This window comes from Amblyomma maculatum, chromosome 6, assembly GCF_055883805.1.
Source record: "Amblyomma maculatum isolate TAMU_Amacu chromosome 6, ASM5588380v1, whole genome shotgun sequence".
In the NCBI taxonomy this organism is placed as follows: domain Eukaryota; kingdom Metazoa; phylum Arthropoda; class Arachnida; order Ixodida; family Ixodidae; genus Amblyomma; species Amblyomma maculatum.
Genome location: NC_139349.1, coordinates 124,441,934 through 124,455,111, shown reverse-complemented (window position 1 = coordinate 124,455,111; position 13,178 = coordinate 124,441,934). Strand labels below are relative to the sequence as shown.

Sequence of the window (13,178 nt, the reverse complement as noted above, 5' to 3'; positions counted from 1 at the left end):
TCGCCGACCACACACGATTGGTTTGCCCAATCTCGATAGAGGGAAACAAACCAAAGTGGCTTTTCGTTGAGAGTGCGCGCAATCTTCATCTTTCTTGTTTGTTTCTTTTGAACCGGGAGCGAAAGGAAAAGGAAGTTATTCCGCTCATAACAACGCGGGCAAGAATGTTGGGTGCTCCGTTCCGTGATTGCCTGAGCGGGGCTTAACGACACCGCAGAGGGATATTAAGTGGGACTTATTGCACCAGGCCAGATTGCTATCTCGTATATGTCTTCCCACACAGGAAAGAAGACACGACAAGGCTTTGTGCTATCCCTCCTTGGTCCTGTGTGCTTAACCTTCTTTGCGAAGCATGATTTCATTTCTTTGCTTTGGCGTACACCAGCACAACTGGTAATCCAGAATAACACGAAGGTATCCAAACCATTCAAGAATTTAGTATCAAATTTTAAAGCAAAATCAAATATTCAACTTTTTTTTTCACATTTGCATGTTTAATAGGCAAACTATTCGCATGCACAAATGTAGAGTATAGTAGCCCAGTCTATTGTTGTCAGCTAACTGAAAATGCGAATTTCATTCAAACGCGATATCTCCTGTATTCTAGTTAAAGCAGACGCTTGGGTGAGGTGGTAATCTATGCGTTCAGACAGCAAAAAAAAAAAAAAAGACGGGGGCGTAGAAAAGACACATATGAGCGCTGGCTTTGAACTGAAGCCTTAATATGCTTGTGCAGTTAAAATAAATCTTCGGTTGAGATTCACCTTCTTTTGTGTTCTTCCTAAGTCCCCATAGTTTTTTGCTCTGTCCGACTCCTATATTCATTCCGCAAAAGGCATAATTCAGGTAACGCGATCTGAAAGCGCTAACAGGAAACCAGGTCTAAAAGAAATATGCCTTTCGATAATGTTTCTCCTCAGTATTCTTTCTCAAGAATATCCCCGATACCAGGAATGTAAATTCTGGATTCTCAATATTTCGCCGAGAGTTCACTGCCCTTTTAGCTTTGACCATGGTACACTCGTCTCAGTATTTTATTATTTTATTGGAAAAGTGTGCTCTGCGTTTCTAATGCATTTCCCTTTTCATCAGTTTTGTCAGAAACGCTGAATATTCATATGGGACATTTGGTAGTATTTTCTAACCAGCGGGTATACAATCAGTTCCTCTCCTAAAGCCCGCCAGAAAATATTTGATTCGTATATGGGGTTTATGTGCTTAAAGATTAAAGTCCAAATACATGACGAATCTGGAGCCTGCATGATGAATACTGTTGAGGAATAATTTTCATCTTTACAGAGAGCGACTTCATCTGGGATACGTGAGAAAACAAATAATCTATGTTAATTTCATGTGCCTTAATAATCATTACGACTTCCAGTAACGGCTGATATATATAAATAAAATCACATATTTATGTTAATGATATAACGACACAAAAAAGTGACATTAGGGGCAGTGAGAAGTGAGATCATCCTTTGAAGACAACATCCGGGGTGCGCCGTAAATTTTATCGACAGAGACAGCGGATTTCTATACAGCCCTAACGAATTAAATGTCATTTATTCTTTCCTCCTCAGAATAAAAGCCTGCATTTTACGGTGTACGAAGCACCATTTCTCTTTTGCAGCAAGAAAGGCTTTTGCAAACGTTCACTATTTTTTATTCGTCGGTAAATTAGGCGGCTTCGGAAAGGCGGACAACATAAAAAAGCTATGCATGATATGTTCAGTACATAGTTCATGACTGAGGCATATTGAAAGGCATCAGGAAGAGAAATATATGGTGCAGCCTTGATGTGTATATTAACTTTCCTGTAAAGAGGCGCGAGAGATAAATAATACACAAAGCAGGCCTGAAGCTAGAAAGCATTCTTAGCCAATATGATGCCGGCTTTCGATTAGCGTGAATTTATTATTGCAAAAGCGATACTACGACAGCCAAAGCGAGACGTCGCGTGGCCGGAGCTACGCCGCGAAGAGGCGTAGCTACGGTCTCCTCATAAAAAAAAAAAAAAGATTAGCCTGCCATAACATTTGAATTCACGTTACCCCAATGCCACGGGCAGGAGCAGCCAACTCCAGTCGCTCCTTTGATATCGGAGGATGATATCAGAATCAGCCTGCCAGAAACGTTTACATTCTTGTTAATTCTACGAAACGCAGGCACGTCCAAACGGCTTGGTTTAAGTGTGACTTTATGTGACTGCAGAACAAATTTCCACGTTCACCAATATTCCTGGCAGGTGACTTCAATTATCCGAATATTGAGTGGCGGGAATGCCGGCCCCTCCACGGCGCAAGAAAGCGTGAATGTCAGAATTTTATGGATGTGCTAGCACTTTTCAACCTACATCAAATGGTTTCCACACCTACGCGTGGCGATTCAATCTTAGATCTAGTGCTGACAACGCAGCCTGACCAAACGTCTGTAAACTTGCTGGATGGTCTCAGTGACCACAAAGTTTTGCAGTGCGATTTCACAGTAGCCAGAAACAAACCAGAAAAAGCAAATAAAATTATATTTGATTATACCAGAGCAGATACTGATATGATACTTAATGAGCTATCATTGTTCTCTGCAGATATTTTTCGCTCCTTCAATTCGCGGGACGCGAATGAAAACTGGTCTCTTATGCGGGATAAACTATCTTTGCTAAAAGATAAGTACGTACCTAAGGTCACCATCACCACATCTACAGAGAGCACATGGTTCACAAGGAGCGTCAAAAGATGTATAAACAAAAAGAAAAGGTTGTACGCGAAAGCTAAAAAGTCAGCATCTGAGCACGATTGGAATCAGTATCGTACACATGCCCAACAGTGCAAAACTGAAATCGAAATCGCAAAGAACAAGTTCTATAACAGTGACATTTCACGTCTGTTAAAGAACAATCCTCAAAAATTTTGGCGCGTTGTTAATCCAAACTATGGTACAAACACCTCAGTGTCAATAACTAAAGAAGGAAAGCTCCTTACCTCCCCTGAAGTAGCAGAGGAATTCAACCAATTTTTCTGCTCAGTTTTCACTGATGAGAGCCCTTTACCTACTGACCTGCAATTTCCAGAGCTACACGAAAGCATGCCCGACATAACTGTCACAGCAGAAGGTGTATCCTCTGCCATAGACCGCCTCCCTGCTAACTCTGCACCCGGCCTCGATAACATATGTCCTAAATTACTAAAAATAGCGAAACCTGCAATATGCTCCATCTTAGCTGCTATTTTTCAGCAATCCATTGATACGGGTTGTGTACCATACGACTGGAAAATTGCGCGTGTCATACCCATTTTCATATCTGGTGATGCCTCTCTGCCATCAAATTACAGACCAATTTCTTTAACCAATATAAGCTGCAAATTGCTAGAACACATAATCTCCTCCGCCATAATGGGTCATCTGGTGAAGCATAACTTCTTTTTTCCCAATCAGCACGGCTTCCTACATGGTAGGTCTTGCGAAACACAACTGTTTGAATTGGTTACTGAGCTTCATCATGCTGTTCATGTGCACTCTAAAATAGACGCCGTATTTATAGATTTCGCCAAAGCATTCGACAAAGTCCCACACATACGTCTAATAAAGAAGCTTGAAAATTTAAACATAAATTATAAGGTTATTTGTTGGATAAGGAGTTTTTTGGCTAATCGCTATCAATCAGTCTTTGTTAACAGCCATTCTTCCTCCCACTCCCCCGTTAAATCTGGAGTGCCGCAAGGGTCTGTACTCGGACCTATCTTGTTCTTAGTTTATATAAATGATATCAGTAATAACCTAAATTCCACGGTCAGATTATTTGCTGATGATTGTGTGGTATACAGACAGATAACTGATCTTTCAGACTGTACTCATTTACAATCAGACATTGATAAGATCAACAATTGGTGCACACAGTGGCAAATGGAAATTAACACCTCAAAAACAAAACTTGTCAGATTTACCACAACATCTAACACCGAACCATTCCATTACACTTTGAACAACGTGCGTATTGAATCGGTACCCATCATAAAGTATTTAGGTGTACATTTAGCATCAGACCTTTCATGGAACTGTCACTTAGATACGGTCATCAATAAGGCTTCCAAAACACTCGGCTTCCTCAGACGCAACCTCCGATTAGCTAATCCAGACACAAAGCTATTAGCATACACCACATTAGTGCGCTCTAAGTTGGAGTACGCCTCTTTAATTTGGAACCCTCATCAAGCATACCTAGTAACAAAATTAGAGTCTCTGCAAAATAAAGCCGCCCGTTTCATATCTAAAAACTATTCGCGATCAGCAAGTATAACTGAAATAAAAACAGCCCTCAACTTACCTCTTCTTGAAAGACGGAGAATGTTTTCCTTACTGTCCTTTTTCTTCAAATTATATTATAGTAATTCTTCCTTTGCGTTGCATCATATCACGCCGGCTCATCATGTATTCCCACGCATTGATCACCAACTGAAAGTGCAACCCATCTTTGCTCGAACCAATCTGTTCTTTCACTCGCCTCTCCTCCTCGCCATCCGTCAATGGAATCTGCTGCCTGCCACCATTGCATCTTCCAGTGATTATGAAACGTTTGTAACCGGACTAAAAAATCACTTCGAGCTGTAACCTTCATCTTTGCATTTCTTTTTTTCGTATTAAAGCGCTGCTCTTCGAAAAACGTGAATGTTAGGTGCCATCTGTATCTTTATTTGAGTGTTTGAAGCATTAGCTTTTCAACATTTTGCGCCTGGCTATATTGTTAACCACTGTATACTTATCGCAATTTTGGATGCATTGTTTGTACTGTTGTCCCACTTTCCGCCCCCCCCCCCCCCCTATGTAATGCCCACCCGGGCCTTTAGGGTATTTGAATAAATAAATATGTGGGCTGGTATCTAACGCTCTCGCGTCATACCCTTAGAGGATGAGCTTAAGTGTCCCCACTAAAGTAGTACCTTGCACTGATAGGGCGTGATAGGGGAATACTGTAGCAGGAAAAAGAAGCTTCCGCCGTTGCTTTCACAATTAAACTAGGGTTAACCAGAGCTAAACCACAACTAATTTATTTCAGTCTGCGCAATCTTAGCATAAACATTTGTAAATTCTTTAAACTGATATGATTGATTATTACTGTGTGTGCATACCTGATTAGTTTATCAGCGCCTGATATACAGTTCAATGTGGCTGCACTTTAGGGAGCCAAGAGAATGATGTCTGGCATAGAGAAGGCGATATAAAAAGAGGTCAGACTACTTTCGAAAATATTGTTAAGGGAAAGGTACGCAGCGGTAGACGCTAGGACACACCACAACTGTAAGACGGACACACCACAGAACGAACCCAGCTTAGCCTGAGCATCGTCTTCTTCACTGCACCACACCACACCACACCACACCACACCACACCACACCACACCAGCACGTCGTCGTCGTCTCCATACTGGACTCCGTAACAGTATTTCCCGCGCGTGAGAAGCACCGTTCCTGTGCTCCCTACACAGGAGAACTTCAATGACACGGTTTCAGACGGGCGACATGCACGAGTTTTGGATGAGGGGTTGTGGAAGGATACTTAGTCTGTAGAGGGGCGATCTCATAGGTCACGTCGGTGACTTGCCGCTGGACGCATTAAGGGCCCACGTTACAAGGCAGAAGTTTTTCGCACATCCCCGCACGGCGGGCGGGAAGCCAGAGAAGTACGAGGGAACCAGGAGTGTAGTGGACGTAACGGTTATAAAGATCATAACGACGCTTTTGAGAGTGCTGAGGCGCGCCAAGCCGGTCTCTAGCAATGTGGCGGGCGCCATTATTGCGGGCGATGGCATCCGAAGCGTAACTACAGGAAGAGTCGTCAAGGGGCAGCAAGGTGTCAAAGGGTAGTAATGGGTGGCGGCCGCAGAGTAGATAAAAGGGAGAGTATCCGACGGTATTATGGTGTGAGGAGTTATAGGCGAACGTGACGAAAGATAAGGAGACGTCCCAGTCACGATGATGATCGGACAGATACATAGACAGCATTTTGGTCAGTGTGCGATTAAAGCACTCAGTAAGACCGTTTATTTGTGGATGGTAGGCCGTGGTGAACTGGTGACGAGTAGCGCATGAGCGCAGCAGGTCATGAACCACTTTAGAAAGGAAACAGCGGCACGATCTGGAAGCAGTTGATGTGGAGCGCCATGAGTCAAGATTACATCATGCAGAAGAAAGTCGGCAACGTCGGAGGCTTAGCTGGTGGGGATAGCAATCGTTACAGCATATCTGGGGCAATAGTCAGTCGCCACAGCAATCCATTTGTTTACAGAAGTTGACGTCGGAAAAAACCCACGAAGATCGAGGCCCACACCAGAAAACGGCTCAGTCGGCACTGGGGTTGGTTGCAGGGGCCCACTAAGTTGAAGCGAGGGTGTCTTACGACGCTGACACAGCTCACAAGCGACGACGTAGCGACGGACAGAGCGGTAGAGAACAGGCCAAAAAATTCGGTGTCGCTCACGGTCTTACGTGCGGGATTCTGCCAAGTGTCCTGCTGTAGGGGCGTCGTGAAGTTGGGCGAGGACCTTAACAATATATATGATGGCCTGTTGTGCAGGAGATGCAGGCGACCTGAAGTTGCTAACTAATTTCAGTGGCAAACACAAAGAAAATGCCGTGCACGTGTGCAACGTTTTCGGGGTGTTGCTAATCCAAATGACACAAGGAGCACAATTAAAAACATTAAAGTGTTATTGTTTTTCTCATCTTCAATTTCCGTAATAAAGCATGCGAATTTAATAATACTGACGTTGCATTCCTATATATGAGTTTACTAAGCATTTGGCATTTGTAATTTGTAGCACATATGCTGTATTAGTTCGAGGAACCGAATTTGTAGCCCTATTAATATTAAAAAATCTATTTCACTCGCAGAGTCATCGCATGCATTTATTTTCAGGCTTTTCAGGACGATCTTTAAACAAAATATGGAACTTCCTTATTACGAAATACTTGGGAGTGAGAGTCCACGGAGAATATGAGGTAAATGAGCATATGAGAGGTCAATTTTATTGTACTGAGCTTCATTTTTTTTTCAGCGCACCGCCTGAATGCTTTTTGCGTGGAATTTTCGGGTTGCATTAGTTTATTTTTATTTTCTTTATTCTTCACTGTAGGACACCCCGCTTTGCCCAAGGGCGCATAAGCAGGGGCGTTACAACTTGGGAAAGAACAGATCTTCATTAGTACAGCACATGGTCACGAGACAAATTATTCTACTCTGATATGGTTTTGACAAAAATGAATTAGCATAAATGTTGGTTCTAGTCCGGTATCCTCGAATTTTAGATTCATGATCAGTTCTTCTAGATACATAGTTCGGTTGTTTAAAATAAATATCTTTATTAATGCAAGTCCTGTTGTTATATATTCTAAAACAGAATTTCAAACCCAGTTTTCGTCGGCGAGTCGAGAGCGCTTCCCATTCCAGTTCTCTTTTCATTTCTGTGCAGCTCGATTGCACCGGTCGAGAACGAACCTTGCCGTTCCGTTATTCATTCCTCTATTTTGTCTATCAAGGTTTTCTGGTCAGGGTCCCACACAACACAAGCATAATCCAGGATTCGCCTTACGTATAATAGTTAAGCAGTGGTTTTCAGGGTACAGGTTAAAGATTTCAGGTTCCATTGAATAAAAGTTTGAACTCTGGCAGCCTTTGAAGCTTCTTCACTCGCATGGGCATTCCAGGAACAATCATTTTAAAATGTCACAACCAGATATTTATACATAATTTTCCGATTAATAACATTAGTATTTACATAGTATAGAGTCTCTGGTTGTTTCTTTGTTTTTCGTGAAAGACAGATGGACACATTTGTTTATAATTAGTTCTATTTTCCGCTTCTCACACTATGCAAACAATTTTAGCCATATCAGTCTGCAAATCAAGAGAATCCTGTTTAGTTTTAGTTTTTGTTTATATGACGCAGTCATTGTCAAACAAACGTAGTCGCGAAGGTATACCGGTATGAATGTCATTAATGTAAACTAAAAATAATAAAGGCCGTAAGATGGATCCCTAAGGAACTACCGATGTGACCTCAGCCGCAGGGGAAAAAGCTCCGTTTAGTATAACACATTGTAGACGCTGGGAAAAATAATTGATGATCCAATTCCACATTCCTGCATGGTTAATATTTACCATTTGAAGTCAATTATGAAGCAATGGGTAACACACCGTGTCGAAAGGTTTGTGAAAAAAAAAAACACAGTCTTCCCGTTTTCATCTACCTACGATACTAACTCATTGTATAGCTAGCTCAGTTTTGTGCAGGACAATCCTTTACGAAAACAATGTTGTTCATCAATTAGCAATCTCTGTTGAAATAAATGTTTGATATTTCCATGCATAAAATATTCACCGATATTTTGCACGAGATGGATGTTAAAGAAATAGGCCTGTAATTCTTTACTTGTTTCCTGGACTACCCGTGTGAAGCGGAACTACCTGTGCCATTTTGGAGTCAACTGGTGCACAGCAGTGGAAAGAAATTTAGTGTGTATTAGTTAAAGGTAGGATCAGATAGGCCAAGTACAATGTCTCAATATAAAGGGAGAAATACCTCCTGGACCGAGTGCCTTGGTTTCATCTATATTCTTAACAATGATGCAATACCTCGACAGGTGGCATTGATGACACACCACACTCACATGGGGGATTCCAGAAAAAAATTTGAGCAAAAATAGAGAATGAAAAAAGAAATATTAAAACAACAGGCTTTAGCTGTATCGTCAGATTAGACCTGATTGTTGTGAACAATTTCTGTATTCCAGTGGCGTCGAACCACAGCTTTTAACGTCGTCCAAAAAAAGCTTGGGATTGGCTTTCATATTATCATTCAGTCGATTAAAGGGCTGTTCCTTCGCAGTGATTATTTTAGTTTTATATTTATTAGTTAACTCGATTGACCTGTTATACTGATAGCTACTTTGTGTCCTTTTAATTGCGAGATATACGAGCCTTGTTTTACTGAATAGTGTTAAGATACTTGGAGTTACCCATGGCTTCTTGCACTTTTTCAGCCTGGCTGAATCAATACTTGGCACACACTTTTTGCTTAAATAACGACTGCGTTTGTTAAACATTACCATTATATAAAATAAAACAGTCAAATATAGACGATTGATTAAACAGCTCCTGAGAAATGGCCGAATAATCACTCCTATCAAATGAGAATACCTTCCTCGGTTGAATCCAGGTAGAACGAGATGATGAAAATGGTTTACACGGTATGAAGGTGCACTGAATAAGGGTAAAGGGCTCAGTTCGCAGGTCGCGCCAACGTTTGAACAAGTGGACTTGTGTTCGATTGGGCAAAGCGATCATCACTGGCAGGGGTTTACATACGCTTTTGCTTCCGAAAAAGAAAACTGGGGAGGGGGAAAGTGGGTGAGAAGAAATTAGGTCAAAGAGTAAAAAAAAAAGTTTCTTCAGTAGGTATTTATCAGCCTGGAACCAGGGATCCTGCGGCCTGTAAAAGAAATAAATGCGGCCGTACCAGGAAAAACTACTATACCGGGTGGACGATTGGTCACCCCTTAAGCAGGTTTGGTGCAGATACACCTTCTTACAAAGGGGCAGGCTTTGCAAAGGGCCCTGATAAAGAATATATCTCAAGGGAACAATTCTTTAAACTGCCTGCAAAGGGGGGGTTGGGGGAAGAAAGGACAAAGAAACAGAATAATAACCCCACAGTGAAGCACAACAAGCATGCAAAAAAAAAAAAAAAGGTTCGAGGAAATGTGTTTGGAGAAACATGTGCTGCTTGTGTTATTGCGAAGGGGAATAGAGTATACATGTGCAGTGAATAGACTTTACAATAACACTATGAGGGATTGTTTTCCCGAATGCTTATGGTGCAGAGGGAATCTACTTAAGGGATTATTAGTTTCTTGAGAGATATTTATTTCTGCTGATTCCAATGCTCTAAACTTATGGGTTGGATATGCCTGTCCATATTGTCTGTCCCTTGCAGATTTAAAGCCTGACTGGAGAATATAATTGAATTTCTTCGATCTTACGGTCTTGCTGATTGAAATGCTGGGAAACTGCTTTCGGGATGTTTTTGCCTGTCTGCCCGATGGCCATTAAGCCTTATGTTCCCTGCTTGCCCTGTCTCTCTGATGTACTGTTTATGACAGAAGCAGCATTCTAGAATGTACGCAAAAGCCTGATTTTATGTGGAAAGTGAAATCGTTTGCATTACTTTTAACCGTGGTGCCTTTTTCAATGTGAGTGCAGGTCTTACATTTAGGTCGAGAGCAAGAATGTGGTTGTGTTGGATGCTTATTGTCGAGTTTAGAATGCAGTAGAATATTTCTGAGGTTTGTGTTACGTTCGTACCTTGGTGCCTCCGAAAATATTTTCCTCAGGTGTTCATTACACGTGTAATACACGTGCAATACATACATACATACATACATATATATATATATATATATATATATATATATATATATATATATATATATATATATATATATATATATATTGCACGTTCTTACAAGCGAGGTTTAAGTTGACGCAGGCTTTGTGTCGAAGACCCAGCTGTGTCCAGTTGCGAGTCCCAGCATGAGCCACTTTTTCGTCGACCTCATCTTCTCTTGTCTCCATGTCTGGGCGTCACACTTCCCCCGACGCAGCTGAAGCCCGCTAGGTGACTTAAACATCGTCGCGTGATCGATAAGGCTTTAAACGAACGACGTGAGCGACTTCAATTTTTGCAGGATGACCGCCGCTTTTGGTGAGGCGAGCGATTGCGATAATTGACCTCGCTAAGTTGGGCAAGAATGACAAATGGTCCATCGCAGTGACACACCAGCTTTTGTGACAGACCCCGCTTCGTGATAGGCCGCCACAGCAAGACCAAATAGCCAGGCTGGTAAATAACGTGACAGTGGTGGGCATCGTACCGTAATTTCGAGCGATCCCGGGACGCTAAGATGCGAAGGCGGGCAAGCCGGCGGGCTTCTTCGGCAAAGCTGATTGTCTCGGCTATCGAGATATCTTCAGCACTAGTGGTTGAAAACGGGAGGATGGTGTCCAGGGTATATCGTGGGTGGCGAGATTAGAGCAGGAAGAATGGACTAAAGCCAGTGGTCTTATGACGGGCGGTGTTGAAGGCGTAGGTGACAAGCGGTAGTACACTGTCCCAGTTTTTATTATCTGCGTCGTCATACATGGACAGCATGTTAGTTATCGAACGGTTGGTGCGTTCATTTAGGCAGTTGGTTTGGGGATGATAAGCGCTGACACGCTGTAGCGCTGACACTAGGTGCAGCGGGCGACGTACCGCTCAGTAGTTCGCATTTTTGGCCAATAGAAGCGCTCCTGAGTGCGGTGGAGTGTTCATGCAGTTTCAAGATTACCGGGACTAGGGTCGTCATGCATGGCCTGTAATATAGGATGGTATAGGCTCCTCGGAACAATCTGAAGGATGCAGGGACCTGTTGAGGTATAATTTTCTTCCAGAGCAGGCGATCACGCACACTAAATTGATGTCCACCTGACCGATATTGAGCCGCTGCAAAGAGAGGATCCAAGATGGGATCTCTTTGTTGTTCTATAAGCGTGGAGATGTCAGGAAAAGCCGTTGATACCGACGTGACCCAGCTCTCAAAATCATCGGCGTGAGACTCCGCCGTAGGAAGAGGGAGGCGCGAAAGACAGTCTTCGTCAGCGAGCTTATGGGCAGTTTTGTATGTGACTGTAAAGTCATATTCTTGTAACCGTAGAACCCATCGTGCAAGGCGGACATACGGGTCTTTGAGATTAACTATACAGCAGAGGGCATGGTGATCTGTGACAACAGTCAACGGGCGTCTATATAGATACGAGCGAAAGAGTTGTATGGTGAAAACAGCGAGACATTTCTTTTCCATGAGAGTATAATTGCGCTCCGGCTTACTAAGGGAAAGACTCGCGTACGCAACGACGTGCTCTTTGCTGTTGCAGCACTGGACAAGAACCGCGCAAATTCCAACACCACTTGCGTCAGTATGCACTTCTGTGGGCACTGAAGGATCGAAGTGGCGGAGCACAGGTTGCGACGTGAGAAGAAATTTCAAGAGGCGGAAGGCGGAATCGCACTCAGGTGTCCACTCGAAATCTGCATTTTTATGAAGGATTGTCATTGGGTGTGCAATATCAGCAAAACGGTGAATAAAGCGGCGAAAATACGAACACAAACCCAGGAAACTCCGTAGTTATTTGACGGACTGGGGTGACTTGAAAAAGGCAACCGCTGCTGTCTTTGCAGGATCACGTCTGACGCCGTCTTTATCGACGAGATGTCCGAGAACTAGCGCTTGGCGCGATCCAAAACGACACTTCTTTGAGTTCAGCACGAGGCCAGGTTTGCGCATACATTCCAGTACAAGATCTAAACGTTCATTGTGCTCGCTGAACGTCTTCCCGAAAATCACGACATCGTTCAAGTAACACATACACACCTCCAATTTTAAACCGGGGATTATCGTGTCTATGAATCGTTCGAAGGTGGCGGGTGCATTACAGAGGCAGAATGGGATCACATCGAATTAGTAAAGCCCATCGGGTGTGATAAATGCAGATTTCTCTCTGACCGCCGGACGCACAGGTATTTGCCAATAGCACGATCTGAGGTAAACAGTGGAAAAGTAAGAGGTAGAAAAAAGACAGTAAATTGCGTCATCTATGCGGGGAAGAGGGTACACGTCTTTCCTAGTGACTGCATTTAGACGACGGTAGTCAACGCAAAAACGCCATGTGCCATCCTTCTTCCTGACAGGAATCACTGGGGCAGCCCAAGGCCACGAGACTCTTGAACACCCTTCGTTAACATCTCGTTCACTTGTTCATTTATCACCTTTCATTCAGACGGTGACACACGATAGGGCTTTTGTCGAATCGGATGGGAGGCGCCATTGTCGATCCTGTGTCGGAATCCTTGAAGCAGGAAGTCAGGATGGGGCATCTGGTTGGGAAAAGTCAAACAAGGAGAAGTGTCGCCCTAAAATGACCAGCAGTGCACGGCGCTTCTTCATTGAGAGCGAGGGGTCAATCATACGAAACAATTGCGATTCATCTTGGATATCAGTCATTGCTTTGTCTATGGCGTCGGTAATCAAGTCAACAGGTATTGGCGAGTCATTACTGCAGGATGCAAGTTTCAAACCTGTGGGAAGAAC

The 13,178-nt window shown here is 43.1% G+C and overlaps 1 protein-coding gene across 1 annotated transcript; it reads left to right on the top strand.

Annotated features, from left to right (window-relative positions):
• Nucleotides 1-3,512: 3,512 nt before the first annotated feature.
• LOC146186707 (uncharacterized) lies at nt 3,513-4,612 on the top strand. Its single transcript, XM_084605723.1, has one exon. The coding sequence runs from the start codon at nt 3,901-3,903 to the stop codon at nt 4,603-4,605; it is 705 nt and encodes a 234-aa protein (XP_084461849.1). The 5' UTR covers nt 3,513-3,900; the 3' UTR covers nt 4,606-4,612.
• Nucleotides 4,613-13,178: the final 8,566 nt, after the last annotated feature.